The sequence below is a fragment of the Dryas octopetala genome, chromosome 2 (assembly GCF_963921425.1).
Source record: "Dryas octopetala chromosome 2, drDryOcto1.1, whole genome shotgun sequence".
Lineage (NCBI taxonomy): Eukaryota > Viridiplantae > Streptophyta > Magnoliopsida > Rosales > Rosaceae > Dryas > Dryas octopetala.
Window position 1 is genome coordinate 28,744,686 of NC_141367.1, and position 22,425 is coordinate 28,767,110.

Consider the following 22,425-nt stretch of genomic DNA (forward strand, 5'->3'; position numbering starts at 1 on the left):
TGGAGAAAGACGTGTGTTATGGGTATAACCCCCTATTCTCACAAAATCACCTCATATGTATGCTAGTCTTGTGAACACTTCTGTGAGAGTAAGAGGGTATATTCCATTACACAATTTTTTCTTTTAATTGCCAAAGAGTTCTAACGTCAGATTTGTTAACTTATATTATAATCATCACAAGCATAAATAGACACCTTTAATCCCACAAAGCGTCTGGTCTGGCTATAGCACCTTTGGAACCTGACCCTTCCAGGAAAAATAAAAAGAGCTAGACAAAAGAATATTTGAATTCTTTTGTTTATTAACTAAGGGGATTGAATTAGCCCCATTCGAATCTATTCCCCCATTTCAAAGGGCATTTCTTTGACTTTAAATTACAGGAAGATTCATTTTAAAATTAAATTTGAAACACACACCCTCTTGTCCTCTTAATGTTTCTTATTTTTCTCATTTTTCACATTAAACTTGGGTCAAAGCAATTAAACATATAAGAAATAGGAACACAACATATATAATATATTAACAGAAGAATGACCTGATGTCCTGTTTGTTTAAGAGGGTCAAGTCTAACCTGGCGTTTTCTTGGGTTGTTGGGTTCATCACTTAATCCAAATCCCTTGTCATGTATGACATGCTGGACTGCAACATCGGGGTCAAAGTCAAACTTTGTGTTTCCTCTATATCGAGTTTCCTTCCATGAAAGTTAAGCCCCCTGTACTGTATAGAAGCAGACACACTCAAGGACCAGCAATACTATAAGCCTTTGCATGAAGCACCACTTTTCAACTGCGACTTTTTGAAGTCACCCATTTCGTACCACACACAGCTTTATTCTAACAAAAAACAGGACTTTAGTACTGTGCCTGTAAAACACATACTTGAGCCTCTCTCTCTCTCTCTCTCTCTCTCTCTCTCTCTCTCTCTCTCTCTCTCTCTCTCTCTCTCATTCTCTGAAGGGCAGGCCCAAATGGGAAACTCATTGAAATGCTTCTCACCCTCACCCAAGCCCAAGGAGGTGACCACCAACTTCACAAGAAACTCCTCCAAACGCTCACCATACTCTTCACCTTTCTTGGCCTCTACTGGTAGCAGAAGAAACGGTGGTTCAACCAAGAAGAAAGAGAGTCTGGCCGATGACTTGCTTATTCAGCAGCAAGCTCTCGAGGCGGTTCTGCTTTTCCAGAACCGCCATAAAACCGGTTCATCACTGCCCTTCAACCGGTCCACTTCTGTGGTGTGTCCTGCCCCCGGTCCAAAGAATCAAACTTTTACCAGAAGCTCCAGCTCTGGCCAGCGTTTGCGTTCAGATCATACTCTCATTCATCCTCTTGACCTTATTGATAAGCAGGTTTGACATGGAATTGCATGCACTTTAGCTTCAAAGTTGTTTAATTTCATTCATTTATTATGGGAAAATAACGACTGGCTAATTCATTTATTGCATGATCTACTTTTAAGCCTGAGAATACAATGAATGATGTGAATCTTTAGGAATAGTGTTTGACTAAGTTGGTCAACGCCATGGACCAATTCTTGGCAATATCTGTATGGCTTTATACATTTATGCCTCAAATATTTTCCTAATTTTGGATTTATTTTCATGATTTTTTTATTTGTAGGATTTAAAAACTGATGGTCTGGAAACCAATCATTTCATCCTGGTTCATGGAGGTGGATTTGGTGCTTGGTGTTGGTATAAAAGTATGACACTTCTAGTAGAAACTGGGTTCAAGGTTGATGCAGTTGACTTAACAGGTTCTGGAGTTCACTCATTTAATACAAACAGCATTACAAGTCTTGCACAATATGTAAAGCCACTTACTGACATCCTTGAGAAGCTTGAAGATGGGAAGAAGGTTTGCTCTCTCTCTCTCTCTCTCTCTCTCACACACACACACACACACACACACAATTGAAACACTTTAACACTTGTAATTGCAATCAATCACAGATTCACAGGCTTATATATATTGATGCTACATCTATTTTGATGCCATTAAAGAGTCCTCAACAAATTTGCAGCTCTCTAAGGGATGAAAGATGATTCATTTCATAATGTACTATAAATAATATATTTTTACCCACTAAAATGCAGGTAATTTTGGTTGGACATGATTTTGGTGGCACATGTATCTCATCTGCAATGGAGTTGTTTCCATCTAAAATTGCAAAAGCCATATTCATTTCTGCAACAATGGTAGCTAGTGGACAGAGTACTCTTAATCTGCTCTCTCAACAGGTATGTCCTCCACCCCACACTATACTTCTTTTCCCAGATATATTTTGTGTTCCTCTTCATAAATTGAACTACTTGATCATATTATTGCAGACAGGCTCGAATGGTCTGATGCGACAGGCTCAGAAATTCTTGTATGCCAATGGGAAGGATCAGCCTCCTACTGCTATTGATCTTGACAAAAAATTTGCTGAAGACTTACTGTTCAATCAAAGTCCTGCAAAGGTATAAATATGCTTATAACATGGCCAAAAATTGATTGCCTTTGAAAATGTCATTAAGTTCAGTGTTTGATATTGAAGCTGTTGTTCTTTGCTCCTTCTTAACCAGGATGTTGCACTGGCATCAGTGTCAATGAGGCCAATCCCTTTTGCACCAGTTACAGAGAAGCTCTTTCTTTCTGACATGAACTATGGCTCTGTCAGGCGGTTTTTCATAGTGACTCAAGAAGATCATGCCATAAGTGTTCCTCTACAGGAGGCCATGATACAATCAAACCCCCCAGAGAAGGTTTTCAGACTTAAAGGCTCTGATCATGCACCTTTCTTCTCAAGACCTCAGGCTTTACATAGGATATTAGCAGAGATATCCCAGATTCCACCAAAGTTAGATCTGAGCTGAGCTCCCATTGCACCAGATCTAGCATGTTACAGAACCCCAGCACATAATATATAGGCTTCAATGTTGAGTGTATATAGTAATGGATCAAGCATCATCATAGTCTTGATAGTAATGTTTTCTTGATATGTTAGATTGTCATATTGTCAATATTGTCAATAGACATTGAATATGCAAATTATTTTGTAATGAATTATTCAAATTAATAATATGACAAAAGGACATTACTAAGCATCATGTATGGATATATAATTTAGAGAAAAGCAAGGCTACTCATTATTATTATTATTAGAGCAGCAGTAGCATCACCATCACCATCATTTTACTTGTATAATTTAGCCTTGAGGCATGGCCTACAAATGGAATGTACCAGCAGGAGGTTGCGTCAAATGCCTAACTGGCATAACGTTTTATCCTAATTACTTGGCTAAGCATCAAACTAATGAGTAATGTTGAGACTTGAGACTTGAGACGATCAACACCACTCATTATTGGCGGGTGGTTTGTTCGGCCGTCGGGGTTCTCTATTATATGCCATATGCCTTGTCCTCAAATGCAATCCAACAAATGATGAATAGTTATTTATCTAATAAAAGTTATAAATTTTTCGATAATGCAACTTAAACAATTGGCCAAGAATCTAAGAAAAATCATAATGCAAATATTTCATAGGGAGCTTAAATTTTTCTTACTTGAATGTAGGATTACCATTAAATTAAAAGTAATGCTAAAGAAATCATGTCATAAAAGGCAAGAAGTGATGCTTTATAATTTCACCACACTCATGGTTATTATTTGAGACGGTCTTCGGTGGGGCGTGCCCCAGTGTGGCAGCTCTCACATGAGGTGGGATCCAAGTAAGAGCTGCCGCATGGGCATGTGGATCCCACCTCATGTGAGAGCTGCCGCATGGGCATGTGGATCCCACCTCATGTGAGAGCTGCCGCACTGGAGTATGCCCCATACAAGATTAATGCCTACTATTTCATTTAGTCCAAGCAATTTAAACATGTTTTGGACCAAATAACATTACTCTTATTTGTTTGGAATTTTTACTATGACTTTCTTGAATGAGAAGATAATAAATTAATTAATAATAATTAGTTGTCTCCAGACTCTCCACAATATTGGAAAGGTTAGAAATTTAGAAATTTTCGTTTTTTTTTTTTTAATAAAAAAATAATAATATTAAAAAAAAAGAAAAGGAAAAAACAAAAATTAGTTGGGGGAGTCGATTCAATTTGGTTAGATTAAAAAAAAAAAAAGGTAAAAAAAAAGAGCGACGTTATATGTATTTAGGAAATTAAGATTATATAACATTATAATTTATAACGCATGGAATTAGCGTAGCTTTTTGGTGTGTCAGTAGCTAAGGTTCACTGTGCTACACTCTCTTCTGCTTCAGAGCTTCGACCTCCAGATCTGATCCCAACAACCAGGTACCCTACTACCCACTCCTAACTCTAATCCGAGATCTCTCCCTCCTCTCTGGGATTTAGCTTTCAGCGTTTCAATCACTCTCACTTGTGCTTTCACTTCCTTACCTTTAATTTCTAATTTGGTGTGTAATTAGTGATTTTTGGGGTGAGATTATGGACCGGCAATGATTAGCTTGGTGTGGTGCATTTCTTTTGGTAGATCTATATGTTGCTTTGTGCTAGAGTGCGATTCAGACATTTTTTTTGGCTTCGATATGCGATTTTCAGTGTGTACAGTTTATTGTGGATCTGTTTTTTTTTTTCCCTTTCTATACTAAAATGTTCGTGCATGTGAGCCTACATTTAGCTGAATTTATGCTGGTTTGTGTTCTAAATTGGTTGAAATATCAATTACTTAGATAAAGTATATTGGGTCCTCTTTTTGGTGGTATGTTGTTGAGGACTGGTGATTATATATTAAAATTGAGTGAGTCCATGCTTCTTACCTTCCTGTCTTGCGTTTTGTGTGTTATAGTTGTTAATTATTTACGTTTATCAACTGATCAGAGCCCTTTTGTGCAAGTAATGGCATGATATGCTTGTGGACTAGTGAGTTTTCACAAGGGTTCCCAAGTGTGTAATGTGCTTTGGATTTGGATTGTTTACTTAGACCTGTAGTCTCGTCTTTACCCATGAACTATTGTGTTAATAGCTTTTGTAAATTACTAATTCCTAATGGAAGGAGAATAATAGAAAAAAAAAGACCAGACTTTGTTGAAAATTACTGTCAATGGCTATAGTGTTGCTTACTGCCTTATGCCCTTAAACCTTGATATTAGTTAAAGCATATATTAGATATGAAAAATGAAGCTACCAAAGAACTGTCTTAGTCATTTCTGGCAGTGGGATGCTTTTCTTACAAAAAAAGGGAAGAAAGAAAAAGAGCACTTGTTGAAAGTGAAAAAAAAAAAAAAAAACATGCGAAAATAAAGATAAGTGGAATAGTTTGGCCAACCAAACGTCCCATGATTGATCCTTCTTTGTGATGAAGCCAGAAGCCTACCATCAAGTTGATGGTGTAGATTCTAGAAGACTTTTTTCACTCATATTTATTGTGAATGGTTGGTTTTTATTAAATAAATCCAACACCTTACAGCAGCTAAACTTGTTTGGTTTCAAAGTATTTCAAGACATTGAGGCAAATAGTGACAAAGTTCTTGTGAGAATTGTTCCTGTTGGCATATAACTGATGGAATATGTTTGAGGCATCCTGAAGGAATCAGCAGTATAGTTTCTTGCTGTGTTCTTTTTTCGGAAAAACCGTTCTAAACATCTGCTTGTAACACAGAGTTATCTTAGAAGAAGTTGGAGAACATGGGTCGTGGAGTTAGCAGTGGTGGGGGACAGAGTTCGTTGGGATATCTTTTTGGGAGTGGAGAGGCTCCAAAACCAGCCACCAAAAATGCCCAAGCCGCCGCAAACGAAGTGCACACTGTGAATAATGAGCCTGCTTCCAAACCTATTGCTCCTACTCCTGCTCCTGAACCAGTAGATATCACCAAGCAGATACCTGCTGGTATCCACAGTACTTCTTCAAACAACTACATGCGTGCAGATGGCCAGAACACTGGAAACTTCATTACGGTATGATTCTCCTCATTTTCTCTCATTTTTCCCATGTAATGTTCATACCCTTTTTTTGGTTCAGTCAACATATACTCTCTCTGTTTTTTTTTTTTTTTATAATGTTTTTAATGTCATTCATAGGATCCCGAATTAAACGACATGTAAAATAAGGGTCTTGATTAACAACTTTAAACATCTCAGCATATTGCTAATTTGGAAAAACATTCATTCTTCCCTCCCTCCCTCCCTCCCTCCCTCTGGTGTGTGGTCACTTATTGTGCTAGTGTCAATTTTAAATATTAACTTTTAAGCCTGATTATTAGAGGACCATTTTAAATAGTCGGCTAATATTTTCATAGGGATAAATCAATGACTTTATAGTTTCTGATGCTTATGGGGTGAGACAAAAACTGGGTTTAGTTATACCCATATAAGTTTCTCCAAATAGTTCTTTATTTTATGATAAATTATCCAAAGTGCTTCTGATGCAGTGATGTTATATCTTTCTTGAAAGTGCTTACTCTTGTGTGAAATCCAATGGCACACTTGAGACAGAAGCTGTTTGCTTTGAATAGATTTAAAATTGACACATAGGAGGTTACTTTGCTGCTGGAATCGACTTTTTCTTCTTTACTCCTCCATCCTAAACTCGTTTTCACAGCCTAAAACATTGTTGGTTGTATTGTTTTTCATTTTTCTTCCCTGTTTTATGTGTAATGTGTCATTACGACGGCCATGTTGATTTTCCTTGTGTGTAGGATCGACCCTCAACTAAGGTCCACTCTGCCCCAGGTGGTGGATCTTCCCTGGGTTACCTCTTTGGTGGACCAGCTGGTAACTGAGACATGCCTGAATAATGTTGATTTTTGTGGAACCCCTACTTTGGATGAGACAATGTGTTCATCCTTTTATATAAACAATGAAGACTATGGTCCTGTGATGTAATATAGGTGTTGTGGTTGTTGGGATAATTCAATCAAGAGTGCTCTATTTTAGATGCATAAAACATCTGATACAGATTTCTTTGTCATGGACAAGCAACATTTCAGTGCATATTTGATGTTTTTCTTAATTTGCTTTGAGCACTATGCTATATTTGGTAGGGGTTCATTCTGTTTACTTGACAATTGAAACCATGTCATATTAATCTTATCTTCGGCCTTCACCTGTAGCCCTTTAATTGAACTATTTACTTTGTCTTTGCTCTTCTCCACTCTCTAGCTTTCTTGCTGTTTCACTCTTTTGGTTATTCCATTTGTCGGGACAGAAGTTTTTTGACTCGTCTTTTTTAAATGCGAAGCTGCTTTATTGTCAGTGTTCGCATATTTGGAAGTATCGCCAAAAAAATCTCTCACCGATACCTGCAATATGCATTGCCATGCTCATCTGATCCATTAAAGAACAAAAAAAACAAAAAAAATTGTGTACAACCTTCTCATATGCTAACTACGTGATATGCGAGAAGAAAGTTGTATGGATCCTTTTAAAATACAGTTGCTTAATTTGGCATGCTTTCTATTCATCATACCCACGAGTCTCTCTTGTTCCAGTTTCCACAGCAAAATAATTATTAAAAAAAAAACCAGTTTCCACAGCAAATTACTTCCAAAGAATATGTTATCATTCGAATAACCGAAGATTTCACATTAACAAAAACATAAGGCAGACAGCTAAGCAGAAAGTAGAAACAACATGGATAACTATGAGAAAGTTTTTCTAAACAAGTGCCATAGACTTATATGTGGAACATGTTACTTGATTAGATAATAGTAATAGTGATAAATAACTATTTCAAATTACTTGATTATGAATTTATCTTAAAAAATAAGAATGATTAGGGTAGACAAGAGGCTTTACTCTGCCTTCAGGGTTCTTCATTCTTTCAAGAACTCTTTCAAATGCAGGCTTCCCAGTTGTCTCTCCAAAAGCTGCTATGAGGTCAGCTCTTCTTGGGTCCAGCAATGCTCCCACAGCTGAACCAACCGCCGGTTCAGCCGAACACGAGCACCTCCAATCATGACAACTATCCTCCTTTTCTGGAATTATCAACCATTACAAACAAATTTCAGCAAAAACACTTAAGCTTTACACACACAAAACCAATTGTTTCACAAACAGTTTATAAGCAGCAAGATATGAAGTATTGAGAATAGCATTCAATGAAATGTAATTTTTAAAATAATTTTCTTGATTGAAAAACCCATTTTTGTGAATCGTTGGCTGTTAATTTCCTTTATATTCGAAAATTAGCTAATAAAAAATTAATGCTATTGGGGGTGTAACTTCACGATCCTTGAGGGTTACTAAGAATTTTTGCGACAGAAAGAAAAAGGGTATTTAATGTTAACATCACAAATGCCAAAACTTCTATTAATTTTCTCAGAGACCAAATTTGAAAGAAATTTTGAAAAATTCGGCAAAAAGAGAACACACAATGATTTTGAGGAAATCTATGTTAGTTGGCTCGCTGAGTTTTAGTACGATCAACGCTATCACTGTTGAAAAGCGAAGCGAATGAGGTTTGGGTGTCACCGTTGGTCACTTGGTCAATTACTATAAGGCACTCGTAGCTGAATACTATTGTTGCAGATTTTTCCTTCATACCGCACCCGAATTAACCCTTGGGCTGGAACCGCAAACACTAAATGGGCTTGTCAAAATCCATTGGGCCCAAAAGCGGAGCCCAATAAGTGCATCATCGTCGTGCTCAACAGCTGGTTCCAATTAGGCAGAGAGTTGCATCCAGTTCCAGTTCCAGTTCCAGCTATGGCCTTCTCTGACAGCTAACACACACGTACACGACACACTCTCTCCCACGACACACTCTCTCTGTGTGTGACCCAATCAGAAATGGACTTGACCCACACCACGCGCCGGACCCGACAAATCCCGCCGAAACCCGAACTCTACTCAACCGTAGTCGTCCACGACGATGGTGACTCCAACTCCGAATCCGAGCGAGACCTAAAACAGCGACGAAGCAAACCGCAACAGCAGCCCAAGAGCTCCGACCCAGAACCCGACCCGTACGCCCCAATGGTCTACAAGAACAACAATTCTCAAGAAGAAGACGACGAAGACGATGACGCATCTCTTCCTCCGCTCCTCAAACGCCTCCCCAAAGACTTCGGTGGCGGAGCCCCGCTCGATTACTTCGACGACGAAGAAGACGAAGAAGAAAACGGCGGAGATTTCGGTACGATGATCGTCAAGCCCGGCGGTCGCAATAGGACCACCACGAGGTTGTCACGTGACTACTCGAGGCGAGCGAGTGCTGACGAGGACGATGACGGAGATGGAGGTGGGTTCTCGACGTTTGTGGTGAGGTCGTCGAGCGAGAGAGAGTCGTCGTCGGTGAGTGGGACCGTGGTCCGGAGTGCGAGCGACAGCGCTGCTGGTTCGACGATGAGTAGGGCGGTGGCTAGCATGCAGGCCTCGTCGGAGTTAGGGTTTGGGAAGCAGAGGAAGGGCAGTTGGTCCTCGCAGCAAAACGAAGAGCCTCGCCAGAACACGAAAATGTCGTCGAGTTCTATACCCGAGAGCGTTACCAGAGAAGACCCGACTACAAAGTACGAGTTGCTCAATGAGCTTGGTGGGTACTTGTAGCTTTTAACTTCAATCTGTTTCAGCTTTTCCTGCATTTGAATTTGGGGATTGTTAAATTTTGCTGAGAATGGCAGGGAAGGGGTCTTATGGTGCGGTTTATAAAGCCAGGGATATAAAGACTTCGGAGCTGGTGGCAATTAAAGTCATTTCATTATCTCAAGGGGTCTGTCTCTGTTATCTTTTTCGGTTTCTTATGCTTTTTAGTTCCATTTGGTTTGAGTTTGATATTGATTTTGATTTGTTTTTAGGAAGAGGGATATGAAGAAATTTGTGGGGAAATCGATATGCTGCAGCAATGTAATCATCCCAATGTTGTTCGGTACCTGGGGAGCTACCAAGGAGAAGAGTATCTTTGGGTAATGGATAGGATATGCTTTCATATGTTTACTGGTGAAATTGCTAAATGATAGAGCTGTCATTGGTTTCTTGTATCGTGTTTTGGGTAATGCAAACTCTGAGACTGAGACTACAGATTTTCTGGGTCTTGGCAGATTGTGATGGAGTACTGTGGTGGTGGAAGTGTTGCCGACTTGATGAATGTTACCGAGGATGCTTTGGAGGAGTATCAAATTGCCTTCATTTGTAGGGAAGCATTGAAGGTATGGTCAACTTTGATTGGATTTAAATTGAACAATTGCAACTCATTAAGGAGTATCAAATAGCCTGCACGAGGAAATGCTCAATGAAGTGCCTGTAGAAAGCCTTAGTTTCTCTGTTCTCTAGGGCTTTCATATATGAACACAATTGAACAATATATATGGCTAAACTATCTGCTGTTTACTTCATATGTTGTTCATTTGAACAATATTTGTTTTGTGTAGGGCCTTGCTTATTTGCACTCGATTTTCAAGGTCCACAGAGATATTAAAGGTGGTAATATTCTTTTAACTGAACAAGGAGATGTCAAATTGGGTGAGTACGATTATCATTCATTTTATGTAGTGGATTCTCTTAAAAAAATAATGTGGAAGCTTTTGTAACACTTGAATCATGCTGATCTTCACAGATGATGATGTTCATACTCTGTTGAGTATTCTTATTAAAATGTGTGCTAAAGTACTCTTTATTATTCTTTTCAGTTCATGTGAAGTTCATATTTTTCTTGTACTTTTAGCAACACACTGACTCAGAAATTCGGTGTATGACAATATTTAGGTGATTTTGGGGTTGCAGCACAGCTTACAAGGACCATGTCAAAGCGCAACACAGTATGTCAATTGCTTAGTTAAGATGTAAATGTCATAGCTGCTGCACAATTATTTTTACTTTAACTTAATTTATTCAGTTGCCCTAAAATTTTCACTCAATGGACCAGAAGTTGCTAGTAGTTTGCTCTAAGTTCTTATGCGTAGTGTTTTCTTCTTTTTCTTTATAACGGGTGTCTTGCTGGGATAAATCATTGGGGTGGCTACCAAAGGTGTTTATGTGGGGTTTTTGAACACACGATGGCTGTGGTCCATGAGACACAAAGCCTGTGTGTACTCACCATCTCCTCAACTCCTTAGGCTTATTTAGGTGATTTGGTATTGAAAAAAATCAAGGGACTCTCATGATTCCCTAGACATGCTTCAATATAAACAACAACAAAATTGATACAAACCTCTGTTTTGGATAGGATGGAGAGTAACAAACCTTGGCTTTTGGTGATATTTGTGCTTGATACATGGAATTCTTTTTCATTTTCTTTTCATTCTCAGTTCATTGGCACTCCACATTGGATGGCTCCAGAAGTTATTCAGGAAAGTCGCTATGATGGAAAGGTACAATTTCTGCTCTGCACAGACTTTTACTTCCTTTGTGTTGCTTCTTTCCTTCTTCTAGGCCTCTATACAAAAAAATTTCTTTTGTTTTTGTGCACTACTTTTTGAGATAATATTGTCATGATGAAGCCCTTAACAAGACTGACTTCTTGGTATGATTTCTGTATTTTTGCTCCAGGTGGATGTTTGGGCTCTTGGTGTTTCTGCAATTGAAATGGCAGAGGTAATATATGCCAGCATGTTAATCGCTCTTTAATTCTGTGGAAAATTTAAGAGGTGGCTGCTTTTGAGTGTTTTCTTTTTTTTCCCTTTTTTCTTGTGGCAGGAAGTGTTGGGGGGGGGGGGGGGGGGGGGGTTGTAGGTCATGTTAATTCCAGCCTGAGTTAACTAAGTTCAGTATTAGTGGAGTGAATATCTTGAGTTCTCACTGAATTGGATTGTATCACTATTGTGTCCTAAATAGTGAATGCTGGTTTAGCTCCTGTGAAGAAATAATTGCATATGTCTTAATGACTAATTTCATTCCTTGCGCGTGGGATCATGACATTCTTAGTAATGGTTGTTGACATGTTTTCCTTTTTATAATTTCAGGGGCTCCCTCCAAGATCTGCAGTGCATCCGATGAGGGTTAGTCTTTTTCAACTTTCAAATTTTTTACTTACTAGAAAGTCGAAATACATTTTTGCTTCGTCACAATTTCATGGTTGCATGTTCAATTGGAACATGGGTAACAATTTCTATGTTGTGGCATATTTTTTTTATTCAGTGCTTTTATTGACAATAAGGTTAAGAGATGGCATTAAAAAATTGGATGTTTCAAGAGGAATGCACCACGGAGATGGTCCTTCATACATGCATACAAGCATGCATTCATACATACATACATACATCACGGAGATGGTCTCTTTGCTCTGGTTCTATTCTTTTCTTTTGGTTTCAATTTTTGCAAAGTAGTTCAAAATTGGGTTCTGCGGTCAGGTATGAAGTATGAAAATGCATTCTCCTTTGTGTACATCCTACTCTTGGAAATGTACATGCTCTTATATTGAATTCTTTCCACTAGAAGTAGTAGAGTTGGCCCCTTGAGTATGCAAGTAAAATCCTTTTGTTTCTTTCCCATCCCATCCCATCCCACGTTTCTCCCCTTATTTTCATGGGTTGAGCTCTAGTGTCCTGAGTAAAGGCTAGGGAATTAAATGCTGGTAATGTTCTAATGGAACTCTTTCTTATGTATTATGAATTGTATATATTTGGTTTTACACGATGTTATGGGAAATCCAGATTCTGAAAATGTTGAAAAGCTTCCGCAAAATCTACTTAGCAAAGAGGAATTGAATATTGCAGCATCCATCTTTCAATTGTTTTTTATTTTTCCCAAGTTGAATGTTAATTTGATTAAAAAAATTTCTTCTTTCCTTTGTAATTTTTCCTTTTAAAATCATTGCTTGATGAAGGGATATGTAACCTATTTATTGTCTTTTATAGGTTTTATTCATGATATCCCTTGAGCCAGCCCCGATGCTTGAGGATAAAGAAAAATGGTCTGTTTTCATTCTTTTGTTCTGTGATATTTTTCTAGCAATTCTTGAGGACAGTAGCCTGTAAAAAACAGTTCTCTTGACTCATCTAGTATCACAAATTTTAAATATCTTTCTACCATACCTTAAAGCATTGTTGGCTTCAAACAACATAATTTTTGTATTTCTTGTAAAAGACATTTTACATCAAATGCACTGAACAATATAAATATTCATTTGGCCAAGGAATATGCTTGACTGATATATTTGCGGCCTTTGCAAATATGCCATGCTTCATGACAAATTTTAAATGAAAGCCTTCAAGATTGTTGCTTCTGTTGTAGTTGTTACCTAAATGTTTCATTTGGAATTCAATATAATTGTGCCACCAGGATGTCTATATGACCCACTGCTGTGGCTCAAACTATAGAGCATGCACTAAACATAAGCTTATTGCTTGAAGAGTGACACTTTGTGTGGCCCTTAACCAAGCTGCGACTTGAATTCAATCTGTTTTTCTTTTAGGGGGAGAGAGGGAGGGGAGGGGGGTTTGCAATAGAAGTTCACATTAAACTTTTAGTCTTTTAGGAGTAGAGTTCTGCTGTAAACTCTTACAATTGCGAGTTCCTAAACTCACAATGGTTCTAACTTTTGTCATGTAGATCTCCAAAGTTTTGTGCTTTTTAGGGTGACACCTTGTGCTCAAAAGATAGTGAGCATCCTATGAACTTGGGTTGTCTCCTTTTGCAGGTCCCTCGTGTTTCATGATTTTGTAGCAAAGTGCCTAACAAAAGAACCTCGTCTACGCCCTGTTGCAGCTGAGATGTTGAAGGTAGTCTTAATAGTGAATGTCTATATGTTTTATTAATAGGGAATGCCTATCAACCATTTTTTCCCATCTTGTTTTGTTCACATATCACTAAAATCAAATCCTTTTCTGCAAGAATCAACTTGAAACAACAATATATACGGAAACTATTAATGACACTCTTGCAAGCATACAGCTCATGTATGGTGTAATTATATTTACCTCGAAGTGGATTGAGTTATCTGCATTACTAAAAAGGAAAAAGAGCTGGCTTAACCTTTATCTAGTACTCATTGTCTTGCAATTTTGTGCCTTTATTCTGAGTTAACAATACTTGTTATTTAACGCGCAGCACAAATTCATCGAAAAATGCAAATGTGGTCCCTCTGCAATGTTGCCAAGGATTGAAAAGGCAAGGCAAATTAGGGCCTCCATGGCTTTGCAAGCTCAAAATCTTGCTCCAGATGAACGGGAAGATGGTGTATGAAATGCTCCTTTTGCTTTTGTTATCTCTCTGTGCATGTTTGTGTGAAATCATTCATCTAAATAAGCAATTCTTAATTTGAAACAGACACTGGTAGCTCCCAAAGTGAATGAAGATTATGGAGATACTGTACCTTCAAGACCTCATAATATTGGGCTTCAAGCCGCCAATGAAGCGTCTACTGCTGGCACGTTGTGGAAGCAACACATATCTGATGATGTGGAACTGGCTGGGGAAGGTATGTTTGTTATTTGACTGAAATCTTCTAGGTGTGCTATACATCATTAATTCATTGCAACTCAAGCTATATTAGAAACTAATATTGTGAAAATATCTTTAGTAATATTAGTGTGGATGGCTGATTTGGCTGGACCTACATGGTTTTGGCTTGTGGCATCTACTCAGACATCTTGAATAGGTTGAAATACGCAAAGCTTTGATAAATAAGAGAGAGAAAATAAATATGCAAATCTAGTTCATGCTTGCATATTGAATTCTGAGCAGAGGCGTTAAGGAACACTTATTACTTTTTACACATTTTTTTTTTTCGCAATTGTATGAAATATGATAATGAAGTCACATGAGGGCCTGAAGACTTACCAGATGATATGTTCTCTCAACAGACAACACTAGATTGCTAACTGCATAATGGTGCACTTACTTCTGATAGTGACATCATCTTCTGTTTTTTCTTATATAAGACATTACTTGATGTTTGAAACAGTGCGGTTGCTCTAGTCATGTTGTGAGTCTCTAAGACTTGTTGGCTAATGTATCTTAGTGAAATGATACTGTGAGCGCATGCTTATCAATTCCCTTGTTTGAAAATGTTTTTGCTTATGGGGCAGCGAAACTGGCCTTATAGGATATGATCTTCTGATGTATGTGAAACCTATGTTTAACAGGTAATTTTGGCACCTTTATAGTTCACGGTGGAGATGAAAGAGATGAGGCTGCTACTCAGACACAAATTTCTAATGTCAAAGGACCTTCACCTGCTCCTGGACTTCTTGAAAGCCCTTCCAGTGCTGGAACAGGAGGTAAATTGGCCGAGCCCAGGTAATTTCTTCATTATTTGTAAATTTGCTTCAGAAATCTTTTTTTTTGAACTATTATTTTTTTTTAAAGAGAGGGGGGGGGGGGGGGTTTAGCTTGTGGTAAAGCCATTTTGCTCGTGTAGTTCAGCTTGCTTTCATACAGTGAGCTCAGAATTTTTTGCTTTGCTGTCTTTAGTAGTTAGCCATCAAAATGTTACAAAATTTCCCCCCAGAGCTGATATAGATTATTTGATTGGAGCACACTGAATTATTGTGATATTCTATCAGGGTGGAAAATGCAAGAGGTGTTGCCGTAAATAGAATTTTGGTTGGAGATCCAGCTACACAGACCTTACAGGCATCTTCCCTAAAGACAAAAGGCATATCTCAAGCACCACTTGATAGTCCAAGCAGTGGCACTTTGAAGAATGAAACTGTCAGCCGGAAAGCTTTTGCAATGCAAGATAAGGTAATATTCATCCTGAATTCTGATGGTTACCAGTTGATAGGTGAACTGTGTCTTATGTACTACAATCGCTATAGAAGCAATTAATGATCTCTTTATTGAAAAATTCCTGAAACACACATCATCCATCCCTCTTAACTACCCAACAATCCTGGGACACTGCCATAGAAAAACCATCTGGATCAGACTTTTCCCTACCACAATCAAACACAGTCCTCACTTCTTCCTCCGCAGGCGGCATTCTATCCACTTGGCTCAAACCTTTCCACTTGAAAACCTCCCCTTCTAAGGGCCTTAGAAATGTGTGTTGTCAATGCAAGTATTTAATTGCTTTTTCTCATTGTCATGGCAGCTTTGGTCCATATATGCAGCTGGTAATACTGTGCCTATTCCATTTTTGAGGGCAACAGATATATCCCCCATTGCTCTCTTATCAGACAATGTTCTTGGAGGCATGGATCAGGATAATAGTGGAACTGTAGCCATGGAGGCACTACAGGAGCTTTTTACTGGTGATGGACAGTCTAAAAAGGGACGCAGAGGGCAAAATGAGGTCCTCTCTCTCTCTCTCTATCTTTGTTTGTGAGAGCATTCTTTGATCATTTGATGTGCTGCAGATTCCCCTCCCTCCAAGTGTTTACAAAAGGCTCTTTTCGAGTTCGACTCTATTGAATCTTGCACAAGCTTTAGCCTACCACAAGATGTGAGTCAACCAAATTGTATGAAGTGTGTTTAAGTTCAACTCTTGTTTCTGTTTGTTGTTCTTTACTCCCCATATTTCTTTTGCAATTTTGCATCAGGTGCTATGAAGACATGCCGCTCCAGGAATTGCAAGCAACACAGGAACAGCAGACTATTCAAAATCTTTGCGATACACTACGAACCATTCTCCGATTGTAGGCAAAGTGTAATTTTGTTTCTTTTTGGTGATCTATATTTTAAGTAGGCTAGGTCAATTATGGGCGAAAGCTGGGTGGCAGTGGGTAGTCCGTCCTGTCTCTAGTTGTGCAGTTTCGATGTACATGTTCTGTCTTCTTTTTGCTTTATTCAACTTCTATTTAAGTAAATAACTTCCCTTGTACATTACACCCAAACGAATAATTTTGTGCAAATGAAATTTATCAAAGCTTTTGTTTTTGTATTTTTAACAATTTACCTTGTCGGTAAACCCTTACGTTATAAAGGAAATGAAGCAATTTATATTAACTTGATGGTTTCGTTGGAGATTTTAAGTTCAAATTTTATAAGCGATAGTTAATTAATGAGCAAATTACAATTTAGTACCTCAACTTTATATGTTGTTTCAATTTAGTACCCCAACTTTAAAACCTTGCAAAAAAAGTACCTCAATTTTTATTTTGTATCAATTTAGTACTCCAACTTTAAAACCTTGCAAAAAAATATCTCAACTTTCATTTTGTGTCAAAATAGTACCTCCGTTAGTTTTTCTGTAAAAATAGCAGGGGTATTTTCGTCTTTTCCTTAAATTTTAAAAATAATAATTTTTTTTGAATAAAAAAAATTAAAAAAAAATAAAATTAAAAAAAAAATTAAAATTAAAAAAAAAATTTTATTTTGTTCCCTTCCCCCCGCCCCCGCCCCCACCCCCACCCCCACCCCTCCCCTCCCCTTCCCAACCAGCCTTTCCCTTCCCCTTCCCAGCCAGCCCCCACCCTCCCTTCCCCTCCCCTCCCCAGCCCGCCCCCCTCCTCCCCAGCCCATCCCCACCCACTCCCCCTCTCTCTGCCCGACCTACCCCTCCCCCCACCCCAGTTCTGTCGCACCCCCTCCCCCAGCCCCAACCCCCGTCGCACACCCCTGCCCCTCCGCCCAGCCCCGTCGCACCCCCCAGCCCCAACCCCCGTCGCACATCCCAGCCCCCGCCCCCCTCCCTGCCCTCCCCTCCTCCCCAGCCCATCCCCAGCCCACCCCCACCCACTCCCCCTCTCTTAGCCCGACCCACCCCTCCCCCCGTCGCACACCCCTGCCCCTCCGCCCAGCCCCGTCGCACCCCCCAGCCTCAACCCCCGTCGCACATCCCAGCCCCTCCCTTCCCCTCCCCGCCCTGCACCCCTTACCCAAAAAAATTTTTTTTTATTTTTTTTTTTTTTAAATTTGTTTATTCAAAAAAAAATTTATTATTTTTTATTCAAAAATTTTTTTTTTATTTTTTAAATTTAAGGAAAAAACGAAAATACCTCTGCTATTTTGACAGAAAAACTAATGGAGGTACTATTTTGACACAAAATGAAAGTTGAGGTACTTTTTTGCAAGGTTTTAAAGTTGAGGTACTAAATTGATACAAAATGAAAGTTGAGGTACTTTTTTGCAAGGTTTTAAAGTTGGGGTACTAAATTGAAACAACATATAAAGTTGAGGTACTAAATTGTAATTTGCTCTTAATTAATTAAAAAAAATGTTATAATGATTGGTAAGTTGGTAACCAAAAAAAAAAAGTTTATTAGAGAAATATCAACATTATCTTTTCGGATACAGATTTTATTTTTTTCATCTATAATCTTCTGAACAAAGGGACCGTCAAGTTATTAATTCCGAAATTGAATCAAAAGCATAAACTGAGAAAAGAGAGCGGAACCGACAATACTAGAAAGACAGGGTCCCTGGTGAGTGGTGACACCGTCACAGTCGAGAGAGAGAGAGAGAGAAGAATGATGAAGCTACAATTACACGGTGCTCGCAGGTGGCTCGCCGCCTCTTCTTCATCTCTCAGAAGCCTCTCTTTCTTGACAGCCCACCCAACACATCAAACACCCGCTTTCCTAAACCCGCCTCCTCCTTCTTATTTGTCTTCGCTTTCTCCTTTGGTTGGTTTCTGTCTTAAACCCAGTCCCAGAATATTTTCTTCTGCTACTCTTCGCTTCGTAGACACCAAGTCCTCCGAGGATAACCAAGATGACCCTTTACAAGGTACACCTCTATTTCCTCGTTTATCTGTTTTTCCCTTTTTTTTTTTTTGTTCTATTATATCTATCTAGCTTCTCTAGTTGGGAACCCCCCCTAACTTTTTTTTTTTTTCTTTTTTTCTTAAATGATTATTTGTGCTTTTGTGAATTGTGAGTCAATGTTCATTCTTCCCCTGCATTTCCATAGCAACCAAACTGGGCATTAATGTGAACTATACTATGTTTAAGCTATTTTGAGATGTCCTTGGGACAAAGTACTCACGCTCCCTTTGGTTACTAGTGATCAAGGTCACAACTTCAGCGGTTGTTTGTTTTATTGAAAAAAAAAAAAAAAATCAGTTCAGTTCAGTGTTTGTTGCTTATCAAGGTTACAAGTTTCACGAGCAAAAATGGACATGTATGATTCTTAGTTCTGTATATTTTTCAGAGTTCATTATAGAGCTGCGCTGCTGCCTTCTCATGCATATGTAGAGTTGTGATACTGTCATCTGCTCATGCAAGTTTAGATTTTCAGGCGAAGAAATTGAAAGGGGAGGGACCTCAGATGATTGGGATTCGTGGGAAGAGGGAGGCACCACAGATGGGTGGGAGGAAGAGGATGTTGGTGAACCTGAGGTACATGTTCTGCCTTGAACAGCTTGCTTGCTCAAACTTCATTTTAGCTTTAAATTTCATGTTTCATTTGATGCTAGTCTTCGATACGTATAGGTTGGAGATGGAGGTGATGGTGGTGGAGTGGTGTTGAATGATGTCCCCTGGGGTGAGCGGGCTCTGTCCATTGCTAATGAAGTCTTAATGCAATTTGGTGATAACATGAAGCTCTTCGCTTTCAAGACTACTCCTCGAGGATATGTATATGTGAGACTGGATAAACTGTCAAACGAGTAAATCTTCTGCTCTTTTTGATGAAAAACTTATAAGAACATCTGAAGATACAATATGTTCAACTTTAGCAGCTAAAAGAATTTTTTCAGTTTAAAAGAACTCATTTTCCCATAGACTGCAAATGAGAGTTAACGCATGCTTAAAATGAAAGCACTTAGATTCTCAGTTTCCTTCAGTTGATTGTTTGATGAAGGCTACCTATCAGAAAAAATAGGGGAAAAGAAAAAACCTTGATCAAGGCCTTTCTTTTTTGGTTGGTTCGGCACGATTGTGTTATAGATGGAGAAAAGTTGAAGTTTCAATGTTGAACATTAAAGAACTTTTTCTTCATATGTGACCACTAGTGATGTTAACACTGTGACATAATATTTTACTTTTATCAGATATGGGTGTCCCAGCATGGAGGAGCTTGAGAGCTACAGTCAAGAATACAAGAAAAGATTAGATGAAGTTGGAGCACTTGGAGAAATACCTGATAATTTGGCTCTTGAGGTAATAAGTTGCTAGCTGTTCTTCTGTACGTTTTCTCAAACAAGGCTTTATCATGTGATTGAAAGTTAATTTGGTCCATACAAATGTGTAATGTGCAAAATTGCTTCTTATTGTTGTAGGTATCATCTTCCGGTGCAGAGAGATTACTAAGGGTACCAGATGATTTAAATCGGTTTGAAGACATGCCTATGAGAGTTTGCTATGTAGAAGATATGGACTCTAAATGTCAAGAGAAGGATGGAGTGTTTATGCTAGAATCTATCGAGACACAGTCAGAGAGCTGTGTGTGGAAGTTGGCAAATGTGAAAGAAAACAGAGACCCTACTAGCAAAGGCAGACCATTAACACGTAAACAGAAGGATTGGAGATTAAAATTGCCATTTTCAGTCCATAAAAGGGTACTTCTGTATCTAGACTAATGAAAATAGAAAATCTAGTTGGATTGTAGAACTCAAGTTGCTAGAACTTTGTTATGTTTTAGTTGAAAATGTTGGTTAGGAAACACAGATTTTAGCAGAATTCTGGTGTTGCTTGCACTTTCTATCCTTCCTGGAATTTTGTTTCAAGCATTTAACACAATTGAAGTAACAACCTCATTTTTCAAGCGATTTATGGCATTGAGTTTGGATGTAGGGTTTTTAATCCAAGAATGCATCCAATGGTCCATTTTCTCATTTAATCCTTGAGCCACAAAATGCCACACCTATGTGCTTGTTTTGCCGTGTTGAGATTCTTTTCTTTTTTGGGCCAGTGTTCAGATTCTCTTCTGTGGCCAAAGGTATCATTCCAGTTCCTGCCACGCCTATTTTGGAGGTTAACTTTTGGTGGGAGTTGTTTGATGCCTCAATTACAGTCTGTCTTCCTGTTACAAAACCACTAATGATATTGTCAATGTGAGTAAAAGTCATACAAAATGTAGATCCCATTCTGCAATTACAATGAGAAAAAAGAAAAGAGAATCTGATGTCGGCAACTTGGTTCATTTGAAGAGAATCTATGGGAATTTTCAAATAAATAGAGAGATAAAAGGTCACTGTTTTTATAAAGTAGACCAAGAAATGAAAGAAGGAACGGTTTAAATTGACAGCGTGAATTGAATAAAGGCTTATGGGTTATGTGAGTGGGATAGGTACTGTTTTGTCTTTGTGGCCTGTGGGATGAGGTGGTTGCTTGTCGGTTTTCGGTTGCTCTCTCATCCTCTCCATCTTGGTTGGATTTCAATTTTGTTCAGTTTTAGGCTAAGAAAGAGCCCCTACACATGCACACTGACTCTATGAATGAAGCTTTTTGATCCTTGATCAATCTTTTCTTTTGGGTTATCAGTCATCACAGAGAAAAACAAAAACTCATTTGAAAATTACAATCTCAAGGTCATAGTCTTGGTGATTGAGACGGAATATGCCTTTGAAATGATGAAGGCTGATATGAGTGGGAAATACGCATGGAGGATTCATTCACTCATTCATTCATTCATTCATATGGTGCAGAAAATGCACGTCAATTGAAAAGAGAACAAGTCCATTTTGGGAGGACCCCAAGCAATAGAGTAGCCTCATAATAGATAAGTGGACCACATAATGAAAACAAGTGGGTTCTTTCAGCTTACGTCATCTGATTTAGACCTCTCTTTTCCCCACTTGTTTGACAAATTGCTAATTAGGTTGCTCAACCCATTTGGCTGCAGAAGTTGCTGTTCATTAACGTTGAAGTTCCAAGTTCGTTAACATCTAGCATGTGGGAAAACTTGAACGTATTGAAACAGCAAATGAACCCTGGCCATTCAACCTCAAATCAAGTAGAAATATCTTCCAATATGTGGGGAAATTATGTGACCCCAGCACTGGTACCCAATGTGATCTCCTTGAATCATATATTTCTTACTCTGAAAAATAATTGTGCATGCGCAACAATGGGTGGTATAGATTTTGATGAGCAACAAGTACTACCCAGCAAAACATTAGGGAGAGAGAGTATATCTTAACCATGAATTAGACTATATATAATATGCAGAAGAAACCAAATTATAATGCATAGTCTGTTATGCCAAAAGTAGATCAACATAATTGATTGATTGTCCCACTTTTAAATTAGTACACAGATAGACCTGAAAACAGGGATCCAACTGAACCAAATGAAAGAAGAATCCTTAAACGAAAAGTCTGTCTAAATTTAACAATATACCAAATGCCTTTTTAGCTAAACAATTAGAATGGAAACCCAGCTTCTTCGGGATGATGGGTTCTAAGACCAAACATATGTGTCAAACATAATCAAACAGTTGCTGTCATAAATATTGGTTGATTGTATGAGTCACATGGACTTCCATGTCAATGTCTGTACCATGACCAGCAAATGGGGAAGGGTGTGCGTCTAATGGACATTGGACATAGCTCAAGATTGAAGCCCCTTTAGCTTAGACTTCTAGGCTCATTTCTTTAACCATAGCTTGCAACACCCAGCTAGATTTTGCCTTATTTTTTAGTTTCCTTGGAATATTTTAGGACACGTTTATTATATACCACTTGGTACAAGTTGTTAACTTAATGAC

At 38.5% G+C, this 22,425-nt stretch overlaps 4 protein-coding genes across 4 annotated transcripts; all 4 read left to right on the forward strand.

The window, feature by feature from the left end:
- Positions 1–44: 44 nt before the first annotated feature.
- Positions 45–2,973, forward strand: LOC147295260 (putative methylesterase 11, chloroplastic). The gene is made up of 5 exons (XM_086232317.1): positions 45–1,348; positions 1,620–1,856; positions 2,096–2,239; positions 2,330–2,461; positions 2,567–2,973. The coding sequence occupies exons 1-5, from the start codon at positions 968–970 to the stop codon at positions 2,855–2,857; spliced, it is 1,185 nt and encodes a 394-aa protein (XP_086088443.1). The 5' UTR covers positions 45–967; the 3' UTR covers positions 2,858–2,973.
- A 1,178-nt stretch (positions 2,974–4,151) lies between these two features.
- LOC147295261 (protein SPIRAL1-like 1) lies at positions 4,152–7,106 on the forward strand. Its single transcript, XM_086230566.1, has 3 exons — positions 4,152–4,293; positions 5,621–5,916; positions 6,657–7,106. The coding sequence occupies exons 2-3, from the start codon at positions 5,647–5,649 to the stop codon at positions 6,738–6,740; spliced, it is 354 nt and encodes a 117-aa protein (XP_086086692.1). The 5' UTR covers positions 4,152–4,293; positions 5,621–5,646; the 3' UTR covers positions 6,741–7,106.
- A 1,433-nt stretch (positions 7,107–8,539) lies between these two features.
- SIK1 (Protein kinase superfamily protein) lies at positions 8,540–16,717 on the forward strand. Its single transcript, XM_086230565.1, has 18 exons — positions 8,540–9,490; positions 9,579–9,667; positions 9,753–9,860; positions 9,996–10,103; positions 10,326–10,416; positions 10,660–10,712; positions 11,202–11,264; positions 11,443–11,487; positions 11,856–11,891; positions 12,750–12,805; positions 13,532–13,613; positions 13,942–14,070; positions 14,161–14,311; positions 14,979–15,132; positions 15,399–15,579; positions 15,929–16,129; positions 16,194–16,279; positions 16,377–16,717. The coding sequence occupies exons 1-18, from the start codon at positions 8,749–8,751 to the stop codon at positions 16,474–16,476; spliced, it is 2,475 nt and encodes an 824-aa protein (XP_086086691.1). The 5' UTR covers positions 8,540–8,748; the 3' UTR covers positions 16,477–16,717.
- Positions 16,718–18,103: 1,386 nt separating this feature from the next.
- Positions 18,104–20,487, forward strand: LOC147295263 (uncharacterized). Its single transcript, XM_086233485.1, has 5 exons — positions 18,104–18,504; positions 19,015–19,115; positions 19,209–19,384; positions 19,769–19,877; positions 19,997–20,487. Exons 1-5 carry the CDS (start codon positions 18,246–18,248, stop codon positions 20,294–20,296), a joined length of 945 nt encoding a protein of 314 aa, XP_086089611.1. The 5' UTR covers positions 18,104–18,245; the 3' UTR covers positions 20,297–20,487.
- The last annotated feature ends 1,938 nt before the right edge of the window (positions 20,488–22,425 follow it).